The sequence below is a fragment of the Cyprinus carpio genome, chromosome A23, assembly GCF_018340385.1.
Source record: "Cyprinus carpio isolate SPL01 chromosome A23, ASM1834038v1, whole genome shotgun sequence".
NCBI classification, from domain to species: domain Eukaryota; kingdom Metazoa; phylum Chordata; class Actinopteri; order Cypriniformes; family Cyprinidae; genus Cyprinus; species Cyprinus carpio.
Window position 1 is genome coordinate 3,241,073 of NC_056594.1, and position 20,789 is coordinate 3,261,861.

General features: G+C 38.7%; 1 protein-coding gene across 3 annotated transcripts in view; it reads left to right on the top strand.

The window, feature by feature from the left end:
* LOC109081700 (microphthalmia-associated transcription factor-like) overlaps positions 1 to 20,789 on the top strand; it is a 41,823-nt gene that overhangs the window by 13,447 nt on the left and 7,587 nt on the right. For all 3 annotated transcript variants that reach the window (XM_042712618.1, XM_042712616.1, XM_042712617.1), the window contains exons 2-3: positions 6,659 to 6,902; positions 19,639 to 19,869. In XM_042712618.1, coding sequence (XP_042568552.1) covers positions 6,659 to 6,902; positions 19,639 to 19,869 — 475 coding nt within the window. The remainder of the gene's footprint in view (positions 1 to 6,658; positions 6,903 to 19,638; positions 19,870 to 20,789) is intronic.

Consider the following 20,789-nt stretch of genomic DNA (forward strand, 5'->3'; position numbering starts at 1 on the left):
ACTTTTATGTTCGCCCAAGAAACTTTGCATTTACTCGCAAAACTTTTGCGAGTCCTGCAAATGTTTTGTGTTCCCTGACAAACTTGCTCACGAAATTAGAGTTCTGGCTAAAATGTTGCAATTCTGTATTGTCACAAAAATGTTGTCATCCAACCATCTTTGCTTTCACTCGCAAAACGTTTCCATTTCCTCAATAAACTTTTTGCGTTCACTCTTAAAACTTTTGCACTCCTTCACAAATATCCCAGACAAACTTTGCATTCTACCATAAAAGTTTTTAATTCCTCATGAAACTTTGCCGTTGCTCACAAAACTTTAGTCTTCTTCTTAGAATCTTTATGTTTCCTTGTTCTCCCACAAAAGTTTTTCATCTTGCAAATGTTATGTATTTTCTTGACAAACTTTGCATTTCCCCTTTCAGTAGGTCACTCTCGACGTCACGTTGGTCATGGGATCTCGCTTAGAGAGAACAATCCACTTCAAGTGTAAACTAAACGAGCCAATGCACATTGGCATGTGATTATTGCATCCAGCTGTCGCTGATCACAGCGTGATTATAAGTAGGCAGCTGGTGCAGCGCATATTCAGCTTTTCAATTCAGAGCCGAGGGGTCTCATCGTTCTGCTCCTGATCTTCTGCTTCAAGTGAAATAACGAGTTCAAGTACAAGCATGCTCTTAGGAAGCCCTCGGGCTGGTGGTACGGCGCTTCAGTGGTGGTGGTTTTTTCCTGCAAAGGGGCGGGGTGCCCGTGCCGCTGCCCAGATCTAGGGTTCCCCTGGTCTTACAGTGACGGTGAGGAATTCCCCTCCGAGGAACCAACCTCTGCGGGCTTCTTCTTCCACCGGCACTTCGCATCAACTGGAGCCGCCAAGAAAACAGGTTGGACCCTCCCAGGGGGTACCACTTGTATCTTTTGGTGTTCCCCTCCCACGATCGGTTGTCGATCGCTGCATCGGAGGGTGAGCCAGACTTTTCTGGAGAGGATGATCTGGGTGGCCAGCGGTGCCGGATTCGGATCTGGAAATGATGGCTATGCTTTCCTGGGCCACCGAGAGCATCGGGTTCAAGTGGAAACCACCGTGTCCCGAACCCTCGAGGCTGGACGATTGATTTCTCGGAGTGGTTCTCAGGGCCCCACTCCGGTGCCTTTATTCCCAGAGGGGCATAATGAGCTCACTGGGTCATGAACGGCACCTTTCACTGCCAGAATCTGCCCCAGTGGTTCGTCCTCCCTCACCACCCTTGATGGAAGGACAGCGTGGGGGTATACGGAAGTCTCTCCGGTGGAGCGGTCGGTTGCGATGCAATTGTGTCCAAATACCGCTGCCACCTGGCATGGCAAAACGTACTACAAACGTACTACTCACGGATCCTCTGTCCAAACGCAGGTGAATGTTGCACACATGCTGACGCCGCTTCGGACCGGCAACGAAACGCCTGGGCTGGGTCCCTGCGTTCCCTATCCCTGTCCCACCGAGGGGGTGTCGGTGGTTCCGTTGGTGCCACTTCTATGGTTTCTTTACTTTAGTGAAGGCAGCAGGTGCCCCGTCTTGCGTGCAGAGATCGCAGTCCTACAGGTGAAGGATGCGATAGAGCCAGTCCCTCCAGCCGATATGAGGATGGGGTTTTACAGCCCTTATTTCATTGTGCCCAAAAAAGGCAGTAGGTTGAGACCAATCATGGATCTAAGTGTCTTGAACCAGGCCCTTCACAAGCTCTCATTCAAGATGCTCACACAGAAGCACATCTTCAGGTGCATCTGTCCCCAAGACTGGTTTGCAGCAGTTGACCTGAAGGACACGTACTTCCATGTGTCGATCCTTCCGGACACCACAGGCCATTCCTGTGGTATGCATTCGAAGGACGGGCATATCAGTACAAGGTCCTGCCCTTCAGGCTGCCCCTGTCACCCCGTCTCTTCACGAAAGAGGTGGAGGCAACCCTTGTTCCCCTGAGAGAACAGGGCATTCGCATTCTCAACTACCTCGACGTCTGGCTCATACTGGCTCAGTCTTATGATCAGTTGTGCGAAGACAGGGACTTTGTGCTCCGGTACCTCAGCCTGTTGGGCCTTTGTGTCAACTGGGAAAAGAGCAAACTCTCCCCAATGCAGAGGATTCTCTGTATGGAGTTGCACGTCTCACACAGGAACATGCTCAGTCAGTGTTGAACTGCTTGAATACGTTCAAAAGCAGGATGGCGGTCCAACTGAAACAATTTCAGAGGCTCTTGGGGCATATGGCAGCTGCAGCGGCAGTCACGCCATTGGGGCTGCTTGATATGAGACCGCTTCAGCACTGGCTCCATGGCCAAATCCCGAGGTGGACATGGCAATGCGGCACTCACTGGGTCCAAGTCACCACGGACTGCCACCAAACCTTCACCCTGTGGTCAGACCTTGCGTTTCTTCGGGGCAAGAGTGACCCTAGAATGGGTCTCTGGGCATGCTGTAGTTCACACAGAGGGTAGGGGACCTGGATGCATTTTCGGTCAACGAATCGTGCCTAGAGTTTGGGCTGGCTGACTCCTAGGTAATCCTGAGGCCCCGGCCTGGCTATGTGCCCAAGGCTCCCACTACTCCCTTCGGGAGTAATCATCCTGGGCGCTGGCTCATGCTGCTTCGCTGGCAGATATCTGTAGAGCTATCTACAAACCCCCAACACGTTCACTAGATTCTATAGCCTTCGTGTGGAGCCGGTATCCTCCTGTGTTCTCACCTCAAATGGGTAGAAGCACTGAGAGGCCCTGGCTTCTGTTCGGCTTGCTAAAACCGCTCCAAAGAGTCCATATCGTAGACCCTGTCGAGCTCCTCCATCCCCTTGGCAGCCAGACGTGGCAGAGGGTCCGGCGCCAGACCCTCACTCAATGAATCCGTGAGAATTGGTAGAGGGCTGGGTTCCATATACAGAGACCTAAGTGGATCCCATATATGTCCACGGTATAGCCTCAGAGCCCAAGTTTCCCCAGCAGACTTTCTGCAGTTTTTCCAAGAGGGTTACAGTCACCTTTAATCTTCAATATGCGCCTAAATGGATGTTCATATGTGTAAGTGCTTCCGAAACCTCCTTCGGGAAGTGGTACGGGTACATTTTCCCAGTGTTACCCAGTCTTACTGAGTGGGTAGTGCCATAGCAGCAGTAGCTGGTCTTCTTGTGGTAAGCCCTGGCCTACGCCAAAAAGTAGGGGCGCAGAAGCGTTCCACAGGACACTGGAAGGGGCAGTAGCTATGGCCTTTTGGTAGGGATCCCAATTCGTCGGTCATCCAACATGACGTCGAGAGTTACCAACTGAAAGGGAACATCTCAGTTACGTATGGTAACCCTTGTTCCCTGAAGGAGGGAACAGAGACGTCACGTCCTGCCGCCATAGCTTCTGTACCACTGCTGAGTGGCCGGGTCACTGGCTCGACTCCTCAGCAAAAACCGGAATATGCACTGCACCAGCTGCCTACTTTTACTCACGCTGTGATCAGAGACAGCTGGATGCAATAATCGCATGCCAGTGTGCATTGGCTTATTTAGTTTAGACTCGAAGTGGATTGGTCTCTCTAAGCAAGATCCTAATTCTTCGGTCATCCGACGTGACGTCTCAGTTTGAGGGTTACCATACGTAACCGAGACATTTTTTGCAAAACTCTTGAATTCCCCAATGAAACTGCATTTGCTATCAAAACTTTGGAGTTTTAACTTCCACCTCATATTATATCAATCAACAGTTTTGGAGGGAAATTTTTGTTAGTGAGCACAAAAGCCAGTAAATATGCTGTTCATCAGAGGTGTATAATATTAGCCTACTAAATCACATGAATACAAAATAATTCTGTCATACTTTATTTTAAGGTCAAATTGTTGCTATAAATTAACTATTAACTATGACGTTTGCTTCAGTAATCTTCTAATTTGCTGCTTATTAATAGTTAGTAAGGTATTTTTTAAGTTTAGTTATAGGGTTGGATTGTGGGGATCTAATATATGGTCATGCAAAATAAGGCATTAATATACTATAAAAAATACTGGGTTGTTTCAACCCAACTTTGGGTCTAATATGGGCTAACCCAACCGTTGGTTTAAATTTTTTAATTAAATTTTTAACCCCAAAGTTGGGTTAATCCATTATTTGACCCAAAGTTGGGTTGAAACCGAATATTCAGCCTATATGCTAGTAATATGCAGGATAACAAGCAACTAGTGTTACCAATTATTTATATGCAGTGGACTGCAAAGTTTTTCCACCACATATTCATTGAAAAACTATTATTACTGTTACACTGACCATTTATGTGCACAAAAACTAAAAGGGTTTGAAAATTGGTGACAAATCACAGACAAATCATGTCCATGTTATTTGTCACACTTAATATAAGCGGTAGGCCACAGTGTAAACGTTTTGTTGAAGAGATTGCATACATTTGTTTGATAATTTTAAACTTTAGTAACATAATAATTGATTGGTTAATGTACTGTATGTTTCATTAATTTGGCTTAGCAAAGCAAACGGGCACTTTTATAATTTTCAAAGAAACAGATACAGTTACTGAATATTAAAGCCCCATCAGTTAAGGGTGTTACAAGTGCTGTGAAGTGGTTTTAGTCCTGTGTGAATCACTCATTGAATGCTTTGATTCAGTAGTCATGATTCATTCGTGCCAGACGAGCCATGATCAGTTTTTAAACTGAGGAACTATGATGCATCAAACACACGTTACACATCGCTTACCCAGATTCAATGTTCCTGCATTTCATCTTTCTCTCCTTTCTTCTTTTTTTCTTTCCCAATTTTTGTAACTGTTTCATAAGTTTGATTGTGTAAACATTTTATAGACCTGTCAGGGTGCACGCCATATGTAATTTGACTCAAATGAAATCGAAGCTGTGAGGGACATCAATGTGTAAATTGATGTTGATCATTCAATGAACAAAACATTGAAAATGTGTCTTGACAGAAAATTTTCCAGTTTCCAAAAAGAGCTGGAAAATGTCAGCATTATATTCCATAGTTCATTAGACATCTATCCTGACCCAGAACCATTAGTTTGCCATACACCTAGGGCTAAATGATTAATTGAAATAAAATAGAAATCGTGATTATGGCATAGTGCAATTATCGGTTGGTTTCCGACCACACCAGAGCACAGAGACAGCACTCATAAAGATAATAAATTAAATTTGCTTAAATTCTGATTCTGGCAAAATATCAGTGCTGGTACTACTAGATCTCAGTGCTGCGCTTGACACGGTTGATCATAACATACTACTAGAGAGTCTGGAAAACTGGGTCGGGCTTTCTGAGATGGTAATCAAATGGTTCAGGTCATACTTAGAAGGGAGAGGTTATTATGTGAGAGCATAAGACTAAGTGGACATCCATGAAATGTGGAGTCCCACAAGGCTCAATTCTCGCACCACTCTTGTTTAGCCTGTATATGCTCCCACTAAGTCAAATAATGAGAAAGAGTGATGCGTTTCCCAGCACGGCAAAACAAATACAGTAAAACCCATTACAAAAGAGGCATTTGTTGCATCTGGTGAGGACATAATTACTGATATCATCCTCTTTTGGAAGGCCAAACAAAGTAGTTTCGCTTTCACAATGAAACACACAGCATATCCACAACATGACAGCAGTGACAACAACAATAATACAGCGAGAATAAAAGTTATGGCTTCTTTCTTTGCGTGAACATTTGGGCGGTGTTATGCAAATCTTCCCACACAGTAACGTAGACATGTGGGGGTGTGTTTAAACAAGGCGTTTTAGGAGGCCGTGGACAAGTCTTAACTTTTATAAAGAATATCTCTTTGGATTTGAGACTTTAGTCTTTGCAACTTTACAGATCTTCTTTATTCACCAAGAGCTTGTAACACTCCAAAGAGAAAGGAAAAATAGAAATCGCATCATATGACTCCTTTAAAATACATTTACCAACATATGCTTGTCAGTACATTCAGCAGTACATCAAAAATACAATAAATGTAATTATGAAATTTCATATAAAGATGTACTTAAGTAGATCAAGTTCAACTAACTGCATTTAATATTAATTTAGTACACTATAATACATTTTCATTCAATTGAATGTCCGAAAACATTACAATAAGTACTCTTTTTAAAAGTATGTTTTTTTTTTTTTTTTTTACAATGGTATAACATTGCTATGTGATTGCTGATGTGTTATATTATTATTTTGTTGCTGTGTGGTTGCTAAAATGGTGGCGTAAAGGGTTTGCTAGGTGATTGATTACTGGCCATTTTCAGTGTACAGTAAGTCTTTGGGATTTTCTTCACTTATAATATTGTCTAATAGGTAAAAATTCCAATCATTAAGAAGAGTAACAGCACACCTGTCCTCAAACATTTGTGGGATAAGTTATGCACTGAAGTTTAATACTTAGGGATTTGTTCAAATTGTCCAAAACTGTAGAGTAGTGATGCTTGTCTTAACTTAGCTTTCCTGTCAGTTTGTCCCAGTAGCTTCTATAGGTTCCCAACTCTATCCCTGTGGTCAAACTCATTATGCTTCCTAATGAACCACTACCAGGATCTCAAAATAATTCAATTATCCAACACCAAGTGTACCAAACACTGTCCCTCTACAGAGCCTCACTTTCTTCCCTGAGTAAACTCTCTCTCTTTCTCCATGTCTCTGTCTGACTGCAGTAATCCATCTGAGCAGCAGCATGGCTCCTCTAAGCCCCCGCTGGGTTCGTCGGCCATGACCTCTCGTATCCTGCTCCGCCAGCAGCTGATGCGCGAGCAGCTCCAAGAGCAGGAGCGACGAGAGCAGCAGAGACGGCAGAGCTCAGCGTACCCACAGCCCTCCATCACCCAGAGCCCTGCCATCAACGTCAGCGTCCCCGCCAGCCTGCCCAGTGCCACCCAGGTGCCCATGGAAGTGCTGAAGGTAACGCAGGCCAATATATAATGTCTCCTTGGGATTTGGGAAATGGTATGGTTATTTTGTATTGCAAACATGATACTTGACTCTGAACTGCTGCTAATCATTATTCTTTTGTCTATAATATTCCGACCATCAGGGCCCGTCTCACACCTAGATCGCCTCTTCATTTCATCGTTGTTGTGTTTAGGGCATACACGCGAACATCGCGACACGTTTACATTAATCTACACCCCGCCTCCCGCAGTGCGGGGGTGTTGGAAAGTTCGGAAACAGTATACCATCACTCAGCCTTTTCTAACTTCTTTTTGCCCCCAAACGAAGAATGAAAACGAACTTCGTTTGAAGTATAGCGGGGCCTTTATGAGGCATTTTTTAAATGAAAATCCCTATATTATGCACCAAAATTGCCCAACATTATAACTGAAATATTTGATTTTTAGTGAATCAGAAACATACAGCATGACCAGTATAGCCCAATTATAATTTAAATATTCCCAAATGTTTCGTAATAAAATTACATGTGAATCAAGATCTTGTAAATCGAACTGAATCTGAATCACAAAATTGGGCAAATAAAATTAAAAGTGAATAAAATCAAGATCGTATGAATCAAAATAAATTCAATGGAATCTTCTCCAGCATCACAAAATAATTGGATGGTTACTGCTCAAAACAAATTGTAAAATAATACTGCTGTTTCACTTTATAAATAAAATGGTGCTAAAAGCATGAAATTGTGGCAAATTTGCAATAGAAACTAGCGAATGGTTGGCCAGGTGCGTTGTTTTGTTTAAAGGGCTGGTCACGCTACACTTTCTACATTGATTTCCATTCATACGCATGATGTGAATGCAAAAGAAAAGAAATGCAAGCTAATTTTTCAAGTTTGGTGAACTCTGCCTTGGGAATTCATATCATTGAAGTCATGTGACCAATAGAAGACCAATAGAAGCGGCTTCTTAGCTGAATTAAAGTAAAGTGATTACATACTTTTACAATTAGATGTATTACGTGTTATATGTTATTTATATATATATATATATATATATATATATGTATGTATATATATATATATATATATATATATATATATATATTAGGGCTGGGCAAGTTACTGCGTTAATATCGCGTTAACTGATTATTATGAAAGTCCGTTGCTCACTGGCTCTGAATACACATACAGACAAACCATGGGTCACAGGAAGGGATGCGCCCGATCAAATTATTTAGGCTAAGCATCAACATTCACAAACCACTGTCCACTGTTATTTTTAACAGAAAAGAATGCAACGAGCTTGTAATCACGACTTCATAAGTGGTAAATTGGAAGTTTCTGATAGCACATGAAGACACCAGAGAAGCGCTCTTGCTTACACAGTGGAGTGCATCATTTTGTTAACTTTGTGGTTTATTATTTTGAGTCATATGGGACGCGCTGGCGCACGGCCCTCTCACAATATATAGTTTTACTGATCTATCGCTTTTGCCTCTCAGAAATCTCTCAGAAGATCTGCGCTCTGGCGCGGTTAGCGCTCACACTCACTGATCTATATATAACTGAACCACGCTCTGGCCCACCTCTTCCAACTGAGCCAAGGAACGCTAAATGAAGCACACGGAGCGATCACACTAGTCAAACGAACCAGGCTTTGGGGGTCAAACGCGCTCCGGCATGGTTAAAATTGCCTAGTGTGAGCAGACCCTAATTATTCTCCTGCATCCCGCACACACAAGTTTCTACACAAGTGTTGTCCCGTGCTGCACTCTGCTGCATTGGGTCCCGCAATAGTGTAGATCTCTAGGCCTACTCGGAAGGTGCCTGTTATAATGTTATGATCGAGGCTCTGGACTCTGAGCATAACTTGTTTTTCTATAACAAACTATAAAATATTTTCTATAAAAACGTTAATATCCTGGCAGTGACAAATAGCTTGTTTTATATTTAATTTAATTACATTTTTGTTATAAGTTGAGATTTACAATAAATATTTTAATTGCTACTATGTAAAAGGAATACTGCTGTAAAAAAGCACCTTATTTGTTTAAAGTGTTTGCAAACCAAATATTATTGCACTTTTGTTCATATAGCAGTACTTTTAAATGAAAAAAAGTGCACAATACACTACTTTTGAATGTATTAATAGTTTTGTGCATAACAATGCAATTAATTGTGATTAATAGCACACAATCATGTGATTAATCGTGATTAAAAATTTACATTTTTGCCCAGCACTATATATATATATATTATATATATACACACACACACACACACAGGACAAATTTATGAACACAACACTTTTGTTTTTGCCCCCATTTTTCATGAGCTGAACTCAAAGATCTAAGCCTTTTTCTATGTGCACAAAAGGCCTATTTCTCTCAGATATTGTTCACAAATCTGTCTAAATCTGTGTTAGTGAGAACTTCTGCTTTGCCGAGATAATCCATCCGCCTCTCAGGTGTGGCATATCAAGATGCTGATTAGACAGCATGATTATTGCACAGGTGTGCCTTAGGCTGGCCACAATAAAAGGTCACTCTTAAATGTGCAGTTTTGTCACACAGCACAATGCCACAGATGTTGCAAGTTTTGAGGGAGCATGCAATTGGCATGCTGACTGCAGGAATGTCCACCAGAGCCGTTGGCCGTAAATTGAATGTTAATTTCTCTACCATAAACTGTCTCCAAAGGCGTTTCAGAGAATTTGGCAGTACATCCAACCGGCCTCACAGCCGCAGAGCAAATGTAACCACACCAGCCCAGGACCTCCACATCCAGCATCTTCACCTCCAAGATCGTCTGAGACCAGCCACGCAGACAGCTGCTGCAACAGTCGGTTTGCATAACCAAAGAATTTCTGCACAAACTGTCAGAAACCGTCTCAGGGAAGCTCATCTGCATGCTCATCATCCTCATCGGGGTCTCGACCTGACTGCAGTTCATCGTCGTAACCAACTTGAGTGGGCAAATGCTTACATTCAGTGGCGTCTGGCACTTTGGAGAGGTGTTCTCTTCATGGATGAATCCCGGTTTTCACTGTACAGGGCAGATGGCAGACAGTGTGTATGGCGTTGTGTGGGAGAGCAGTTTGCTGATGTCAACGTTGTGGATCGAGTGGCCCATGGTGGCGGTGGGGTTATGGTATGGGCAGACGTATGATATGGACAACGAACACAGGTGCATTTTATTGATGGCATTTTAAACGCACAGAGATACTGTGACGAGATCCTGAGGCCCATTGTTGTGCCATTCATCCACGACCATCACCTCATGTTGCAGCATGTTAATGCACGGCCCCATGTTGCAAGGATCTGTACACAATTCCTGGAAATTGAAAACATCCCAGTTCTTGCATGGCCAGCATACTCACCGGAAATGTCACCCATTGAGCATGTTTGGGATGTTCTGGATCGGCGTATACGACAGTGTGTTCCAGTTCCTGCCAATATCCAGCAACTTCACACAGCCATCGAAGAGGAGTGAACCACCATTCCACAGGCCACAATCAACAACCTGATCAACTCTATGTGAAGGAGATGTGTTGCACTGCGTGAGGAAAATGCAGCGGACCCCCCAATACAGTAAAATTGTGGCCAGCCTAAGGCACACCTGTGCAATAATCATGCTGTCTAATCAGCATCTTGATATGCCACACCTGTGAGGTGGATGGATTATCTCGGCAAAGGAGAAGTGCTCACTAACACAGATTTAGACAGATTTGTAAACAATATCTGAGAGAAATAGGCCTTTTGTGCACATAGAAAAAGGCTTAGAACTTTGAGTTCAGCTCATGAAAAATAGGTGCAAAAACAAAAGTGTTGTGTTCATAATTTTGTCCAGTGTGTGTGTGTGTGTGTGTGTGTGTGTGTGTGTATATATATATATATATACATACTGAATATATATATTACAACCATGATAGTGTGCATAGAAATTTTGTCTAATGTGGCCGCGCTTTACATGTCCTGCAAAATTATTTTCAAACTGTTGCTTCACCTTGACAGTAGTTGAACTGAAAGAGAAAACCGCTCATAGACAAACTGTTTATGTTAATGCTCACTATAGTGTCTTGTGGCGACACCGAGATTGCAACACTTACTTGCACTGCGCTATGAATTCTGACGCACATTGGTTTGTAACAGCATGTGAAATCGAGGAATTGAACAGCAAAGCGTCATGTTGACCATGTTTTCTATGCTGATATTCTCCACAACTTGCTTTGGCTGTGGCAGCATTAGCATATAATGCATTTGTTCTTCACTCAATTCAACTTGAACTTGAGTCTTTATCAGCTGAAGCGTGTCTGATTATGATACTGTCCGTGAGGGAGGGAGGGAGCGGGGTGGGCAGGGGACAGTGAAGTGTGTTAAAACGCATATGGGGATTATCTTTCCCCAGAGAATTCCTCTTTAATGCATGCTGTGCTCCAGCCTCTTGGAATTAGCCATCTTTAATCCTATTTGCTCAGCTACATTCAAAATCTTTTCATAGCTTTGATTCCTTGTTAGTCTGCGGACCTATAGACTGTTACTGATTTCTGTGCTATTGTGCACAGACTGTGATAATTACAACTAAATCTGCCGCATCCCAAAGGACTCGGGCTGCTAATGTCACTCGGTAAGAGCCGTTATGTTACATTTGGTCATTTTTTCAGGGAAAAGTAATTGCCAGCTGTCTCTGATAGGCATGGGAAACAGTCATATGCATTGATTGCTGTTTTATTCTGCTGCTAGAATATCCAGCTGTATATATGATTGTTCGAAAACGCATCGATAATAGTGTTGTTGCATGACTATGACTCGTATTTTTAGTATTTGTCTAGATTAAGTGTTTGGCTTTTTCCTATGTTAAGGTCTCAGCTAGCTAACATGCTCTATTTTTTTTTTTCTTTTCTTATTTTTTGTAGTTTCTTCTATGATTTATTATTTTTTTAAATCATCGATGTTTTCAGTTTAATTATTATACAATTTTCATGTTCAATGCTGTTTTTCAAACTATTATGTTTTTTGTTTGAGTTGTTCTTAATTTCAGATTCACTTCTAATATTATCAGTTTAATTATTACATTTTACATTATATTATATACATTATATTATAAATAAAATCTCATTTTAGTTTCACTAATATTATCAGTGTAATTATTATATACATTTTCCACTTCACCGTTTTTTTTTTTTTTTCATTATTATTGTGTTAGAAATAAAGCATAATTTTAGATTCACTTCTAATATTATCAGTTTAGTTATTATATATTTTTATATAATTAACTTTTTTTCTTGCATTTTGTAAATAAAACCTAATTTTAAAATTACTTCTTATTTTATGGCTGAATTTTATAAACTAATTTAAAATTAGACATTTTTTTTTGCATGTTGAGAGATGAAAAATCTGACATTTTCTTGAAGGGAAAAATGGTTCTATACCCAGGTGTGATGTGAATTCACTTATTTTTTGCAATGTTTCTATTTTGTTCATACAGTGTTGAAACGCCTTAGTGATATTTATGAAGCAATTAATGTTCCCATATTTTGATTCTCACACAGCAGTTTTTGTTAGATGTGTGAAATGTACTATATTTATGCGTGACGCTCCCTTGTCAACAGAAGCTGATAACACAAATCAAGACCACCCAGCATGCTGCTGTACAACCAGTCTGATCCAAATACTATATCATGAATGAAAATGCAAGAAATGTACACGGTACTTTGAAACACTAATTTGTAAATTTCAGTGTACATTAACTGAACAATAGCATGGAATAGGAAGGTTTAATAAAAGGAGAAATATTTTAAATATATGGCATACAGAGAGTTGATGAATGAACATTGAAACCTTGTGAAATCCCCTTATACTTTAGTGTCTGATTTTGAGTGGCTCATATCAAAGGATAAAAAGGGCATGGCATGTACTCCGTAACCTTAACGTAGTATTTATGTTCATTCAGTCGTTACTTATGCTAAGCTGATGATGTGCTGGTCATTCAAACCATCGAACGGCTGTCAACAATTAAAACACACTGCCTTTAATCCAAACACATGCTCAGATTTCATCTTACCATAAACAAACAGCGTTTTGGTTTTAGCAACATTATATACAAAACATACTAGAAAGAAATAGAGTTAAATGTGTATTTAAGTATCACTGTACTTTTAAAAGTATGTGAATGCATAATTCGTATCCAAAAGTCTCTGAAAAAATGGTTCCCTTTTGATTTCTGTTCATTCAGAAATGAGTGGAGGAGACAGTTTAAGAGATTAAAGGGTCAAATTCCTTTGCCAGTTTAGTTTGGATTTTTGACCCTAATCCTGAAAACTATAGTTTATATTTTATCCATATTACATTTTATTGTATTTCAACAACAGAAATATATATCGGAGTCAATTCATGTAGGCTTAGGTCAAGTAATAATGCTCTTTCAAAAAATTTCACATATATTCAATAAAAGATGGACATCAAATACTCAAATACAGTAGATAAAAAGAAAGGCTCAAATAATGAGAAAAATAAATAGTAAGGAGAAACTTAAATATAATAAAAGTATTAAGAAAAGTAAGAAAAGATGAGAAGAAACTTAGAAATATAGTAAAAGTATTTAGAAAAGTGTAGAAATAATTAGTAGAAACAGAAATATAATAAAAGTATTTAGAAAAGTGCAGCAAAATCAGTAGAAACCTAGAAATATAATAGAAGTATTTAGAAAAGTGTAGAAAAATTAGTAGAAACTTAGAAATATATAGTTCAGTCATGAAACTCTAGATGGCGCAGGCTGACGGGTTGTTGACGTAAATGATATTCAGAGAGTTAAACGACTTCATGCTGCATATGCAGCCAATGAGCTTACTACCTTGCATTTATATGAGATTCACTAGAGTTTCAATGAAACCCTCCACCTTCCCCAGCTCCACCTGTATAGATCTGCTAGGGGTTATTTTATATGCTATTTTATAAAGCAGTATGTCTTAAATACTCACACCACCGTATCGCTGTATGCATTGGCAGTAGCAAGTTCCTGTACTTGCTTGTAGCAGCAGCAATAATCTACAACTACAGCAATAACCAACAGCAGCAGCAGCAATTCAGCAGCAGTGTAGCAGATCTATTCCGCCAAGACCAAATACATTAACACTTTCATATCCATCAAAAACTATCATATCAGAAAGTCATATCCAAAAAATAAGTAGGAACTTAGAAATATACTAAAGTTATTTAGATAAGTGTAGAAAGAGTGAGTAAAAACTTAAAATAGTAGTAAAACAGTAAAAAAAATAGTAAAAATATTTAGAAATGTATAAAGTATGAGAAAGTGCAGTTGATTGTGAATAAAATGGTTGAAACCACTTTAAACTAAGAAAATACCTTTGCTCTGATTGATTAAATTGTTTCCCACTGAAAACTATAAATCACAGATTTGAAGTTTTACAAGTTCCTGTTATACAAGAGGGCATGAAAGCTTTTCCTCTCTTTTTTATGAGAATAAAACTGAGCAAACGATCAAAAGAAAGCAGAAAAATACAGCTTTGAGACTGGCTGTCTCTGGCCAGCTTAGTCGTCCCCTTCCCAAAGCGATGCGAAATTAACTTAGGTGTACAAGGCAGAGCCGCTGGACTTGAAAATGGAAAACATTAAGCTCAGATGAGTTTGCCTAAAGACTGATTGGCCCCTAATTAGCCAAGTGACCTTTGATCTTTTCAGAAATAAGTACAGGATCAGGTTTGGGAGCGAGACAAAGGCAAGAACAGTCTTAGCACACACTGAACGCTAATTCAGCAAAGAATGCCTGTAATTAGGAGCACTCGTTTCATTCCAGCTAATATTTAATGCTGGGAAGAGGGAAAATAAGCTGGAAAAGTGGGATGTAGGATCATAGCCGAGGGATCAGTTTCACCATTCACTATTCACAATATTTCAAAGAAAAACAAAACACAAGAAATATGTTTAGCGGCACAGCCCATTTTTTGACTTTCGGCAGAGCCTAATACTGTTTCAGTGAATAGTGAATGTCTTCACACAAAAAATGCACACAAAACTTTTGTATGTTTTTAGAAAACTTAAAGAATATTATAGCACACAAGTCAGTGTGGATACTTTCATGGTACTTTTTTGGTCATTTTTGGAACCCAAAAGCTTCATTCTCTATTCACTTGCAGTGTATGTATAAGATCAGCCTGGACATTCTGCTAAATATTTTCCTTTGTTTTTTTATGTTTAAAGAAGTAATATGGTTTTGGAATGACATGAGGGTGAGTAAATAACGACAGAATCTTCTTTCTTAAAGGGATGGTTCACCCAAAATGAAAATGTGATGTTTATCTGCTTACCCCCAGGGCATCCAAGATGTAGGTGACTTTGTTTCTTCAGTAGAACAAAAACCAAGATTTTTAGCTCAAACCGTTGCAGTCTGTCAGTCATATAATGTAAGTGAATGGGAATCACAGCTTTAAAAGTAAAAAAAACATACACAAACAAAACCAAATTAAACCCTGAGGCTCGCGACGATACATTGATGTGTAAAGACACAAAACGATCGGTCTGTGCAAGAGACTGAACAGTATTTATATCATTTTTTACCTCTGATTCACCGCAATGCCTGAACTCTCCTGAGCACGTTCTCAACAGTCAGCGCATGAGGCGTCGTCTTCTTCTGCTTGCTTTATGGCGGATTGCAGACTTATAAATGCATTACTGCTACCTATCTCTCAAATGGACCATTGACATTCTGGGATCTGCTGTAAAGCAAGAAGAAGAAGAAGAAACGAACGCGCTCAAGACAGTTCAGACATTGCGGTGAATCAGAGGTAAAAAAAAAAAACAATATACTGTTCAGTTTCTTGCACAGACCCATCGTTTTGTGTCTTTACACATCAATGTATCGTCACAAGCCACTGGGTTTAATTTGGTTTTGTTTATGTTTTTTTTTACTCTCAAAGCCTTCCTTTTGATCAATCTTAATCTTTTGTTTTTAAAAATCATACTTACTGTACTGTACTGTATAACAGTTTTCAAAAAATATGAAGCAGCACAACTGATTTCAGCATTGATAATCAGAGATGTTTGTTTTTTGGTGAAGCAATATCATACGAGTGATTTTTGTGTTTTTTTTTATTGTTAAGACTGTTGTTTTTTTAATAATATATTTTGATTTATTAATCACAGGAATAAATTACATTTTAAAGTTATATTCAAATAGAAAATAGTTCTATTGTCTGCATTAGAAACATTTTAAACTATCGTAATTATTCCAATATTTTGACTGCTAGTATATAAAGTGTGAGTTTGTGTTTTATCAGCTATTGCCAACTTGGAAAACCCATATCCGTCGACCACTAGTATGAATCCCTAGAGCACACAAGCGAATCACAAGAGTTTTGTCCATGTTAAGCAAAAACATTTTCATATGCATGCAGCTGCTTGATAGATCAGGACTGCACTAGTGCATCTTCTAAACCCCAGACAATGTGTCTCATTCTTGCAGCCTCAGCATTGAGAAGGATGTTCTTGTGACAGTATCTAGCCGGAGGCAAAGACCAGCACACAAGTCGAGCAAAGACGAGACGAAGAAGGCCAATCTTTGTTAGTTGCCTTTTGCCCTCTGAATTGCTTGAGCGTGTCCTTTAAAAAAATGTTTGAGAAACTTTCAACAGCATGCAGGAAACGGTTTGTTATTGAACTTCAGATTTGGGACTTTAGTGGGCACATAATCCATTGTTGAATTTTATGTGTTTGACTTAACAAACAGGAAATACATTAGGCCTACTTACTGATCTGATGTCATATACCTAACTTAACCTCACACTAGTTTAGCAGAGGTTTTAGCAGAATATCTCAGCTGCTTTTTTCTGTACATTAAAAGTAAATGGGGCTGTTTGCTGAGACGGTAAAGCACAAAAAATAACTGAAAAAAATAATATTTGTGAGCAATAAAATATGGCATATCAAGATGTGCCGCTTGACGTAAATCATAAGACACACATGTGCGAGCTATTGCAGTCAAACCTGACGAGACACCTCTCAATGCGTATTTGTAAAATTGGATACGTGCAGTCAAGTCATATCAGCTACTCTTGTAGTATGTAAATGATAACAGAATTTTCCCTTGTTAAAGGACTGATTTACATTCAATGTCCTTAACATCTTAAAACACTTTCTTTGTATTTACTGTGTAAAAAAGCTTTATTAGCACTACACAGAGAGTTCAGTAACACTGTGGTTAATGGAAAGGATGTGTTGAGTTGCATTGGCTCAGCCAAAGCTGTAACTGGCCATTTAAACAAGTCATTCATAAAGTCTCATGATTGTTTATGGATGCCATTCAGATGTATGCATATAGCACAGTGCATAGATTTAAATAGTGCTTTAAATGTGCTCTGCTTATTTCTTGCCTTAGGATACAATTTTTATAGCTTAATGGTTGATGCTTGGTTTCAGTCTATCCGTTCAGGCCATGCATTATTTCAAGAGTAAAGATAGAAAGTCTGTCTTAGGAAGTCTGTTATGCTCACCAAGGCTGCATTTATTTAATCAAAACTACAGTAAAGACAGTAATATTGTGAAACATTTTTACAATTTAAAATTACTGTTTTTTTATGAATATATTTTAAAATGTCATTTATTGCTGTGATGTAAAGCTGAATTTTCAGCATCATTACTCCACTCTTCAGTGTCACATGATCCTTCAGAAATCATTCTGATATGCTGATTTGTAGTTTATTGAGGCAAAAATCATAGTTAATAGTTAGTTAATAGTGAGAATTGGTCCTTAAAATAAGGAGTGACCAGAATTGTTTATATTTGATTTTTTTAATTAGATTTTTTTTTTATTGCAAATTCTCTGTTTCTTAGAGATCATGCAATCTTTTCATTTAAGCAGCTAGTTAAACTACTAGATTTTTATCGTGACAAACTCAATGCCACAATGCTGCGTTGTTCTGAATGGTTTTCATTGGTTCTCAGAGTTGCTATGTGGTTGCTAGTGTGTTTTTGCTGGTTGCTAGGTGGTTGCTTGCTGTCCCAAATCTAAAAAGTCAACCTCTAAATCTATAAGATGTTCTGCTCCTTAGATAAAGTTTTAGAAACATAGGAAAAATAAATGGCATACTTAAAGGGATAGTTCACTCAAAAAATGCAAACTCATCATTTATTCACCCTTATGTCATGCCAAAACTGATTGACTTCCTTTCTCCTGTGGAACAAGGAAGAACATATGTTGAAAAATTTCTTTTTTTTTTTTTTTTTTTTGGTACAGTGATAGTCGGTGGCGTCCACACTGTAAGAACAAAATCTGTAGAAAATGGAAAAATTGATATTTTCCGTTAAGTTTACAGACATTTCCTTTCACCCATAAACACAAAACAATACAAAACACACTTAAAAATATTCCAAATACAGGTAAAACAGACAGAACAGAAATTCGTATTAGCACAGTACACTGGACGCTGTTTTCAGAGAGCAGTGTCATTCAGTCGAGTCATGCCTACTTAATCGTTCCTCAGAGAAGAGCGGGAAATATAAGTGGCGTTCGGCTGTCAAAGATCTCGTGTGGGTTCGTCAGGCTTTCTCTCGTTTACAGCGCTGAGATCTGAATGACTGTGCTAGGGGCTGAATGGAGGTGGAGATGTTTGCTGCCGGAGTCACTCTGAAGCTGCAGAAAGACCCCATTGTTTCAACCTGACACTGACGTCAAAGTTTCTGCATAAAAGCATAAAGGCATATTTATGTAAGGCACAAGTTCAGCAGTGTTTGTTGTGTCTTGTGTTAATTATTCAACAGGCAAAACTAATCAGTTATTCACCCCTATTAGGCACAACCAGTTGCATTCTCTATTGGTCAGGTCAAGTTAATAGATTAGATTAGAAGTAGCTTCAGCTGATCAAATCGTGTTCAAGGTTCAGGATTCATTCACAGCCATGAAGTGCTCACACAGAATTATAACATTTTATAATAGTATAAGACATATACTAAAACTACTGTAACCACTACTACTACTACTAATTATTATTATAATAAATAAATACAGTCTGTAGTGTACTCTAGGGCTTGTCGTGTTTGTCCTGTAAGTGTGTGTAGTGTGTCAAGTGTGGTTTGAGTCGTGACCTGTGAGTGTAAAGGTCATTTGGTTTGCATGGCTCATGTGGAGGAGGAACATAGATGAATAACTGAGCTATGAATAGAATGGGAGTCTGTTTTGGAAAATTACGGTAATTATTACTGATTTGATGAAGGAACAGTGATAGCAGAATTCTTGGCAGTTACATGTGGGATAAAATGATTCAGGTTATTGTCTTCAGTGTTTTAATCATGCCTACTACTGCTACTAATTAATATTGTTGTTGTTGTTGTTGTTGTTGTTAAGTTATATCATGAAATACATTCTTAAAAATAAATATTGTATTTCAATGAATTATTAGTGAATTATGCTGACATGGTTTTAAGGGTGAAAAGAACATTTTTTGACATTTTACTCTTTGCTGGTCATTTGTAATTTTGACGTACTAAATAAATGCATACATACATATATATTATTTGTGTAGTTCAGTGTGTCTATTTTATTTCATAAATATAATGTAATGACGACAGGGGAAAAAAACAGCAACAGTAGATTTGTAGTTTTACAATAGTTAATTAAAAAGGAATTAAATATTTCTGAAGCTCTTAAATGTGTTACATGCTACTTCCTCATAATGTGTGATTATTTCCTGTCTGTGATTCTGACTCTCTCTCTCTCTCTCTCTGTCTGTCTGAAGTTCAAACACATCTTGAAAACCCGACGAAGTATCACATCCAGCAGGCTCAGAGGCAGCAGGTGAAGGCGTATCTGTCCACCACGCTGGGAGGAAAGCTCGACCCGCAGCCCGTGAGCTTGCCGTGCCCCAGCCAGGCCCCTGACCACGGGGGAATGCCTCCGGGGCCGGGCAACAGCGCCCCCAACAGTCCCATGGCCTTACTGACCCTCAACTCCAACTGCGAGAAAGAGGTGATGACACACTCATAAAATACTGTGATATTTCACTTCAGCGCTTTCCAAAAAACAATGGCTACATTAGTATAATTGCAGCAGATTTTGTCCAATTTTTAAAAAGTAATTTTATATTTATATTTGATATTATTTATTTGATATTATTTATTTATTTTAATATTTATTTGAATTAAAATCATACAAATATTGCAAACCATAACATAGTTGATGGGCAATTAATAAACTATAATAGGTCTTTAGAGATCAGATATAGAAAAAAATAATAGGACATTTATCTAATTTATCCATTTATCCTCAATCTGTTTTTCAAAGGTATTTAAATTGTAAAAAATAAATGATTATAATAATTAAATATAGATAAATTACTTTAACATTTTCTATTCATTATTTTGTGCTCAAGACTCACTCATGAATTCAGAAACAGACATTGTAAAAAACAATTTATGGGACTTAAAGGCAACTACAAGCAAACTGAAAAACAGGTGCACAAAATATAGGTGTGTTATTATAATATCTATTTTTTGTACAAAAAATAAATAAAAATACTGACATTTATAAGTGGACCATGGGAAAAAAAATGTAATGAATCTTTGAATCCTTCTGTCAGGGTTTAGGACAGAACCCAAGTGCTGAAAAAGCTGATTATTCCATTATTCCACCTGTTTCAACTTAAAAACTCATATACAAAAAGTTCAGTTGCTGCCTTAAATTTAATTATATTCAACTTGTTTGTCATTTCAACTTAATTTAACTTTTAAAAAAATTGCTCAACTTATTTTGATGAGTTGAAGTAATGTAAAAATACATGTTTCCAGGACTTACTGATCATATAATTTTTTGCAATGTAAATATACCACAAAACTAACTCACAGTCAAAGCAAAAGGCCCTATGGCAGGGTTTAAACCCACTAGACTAA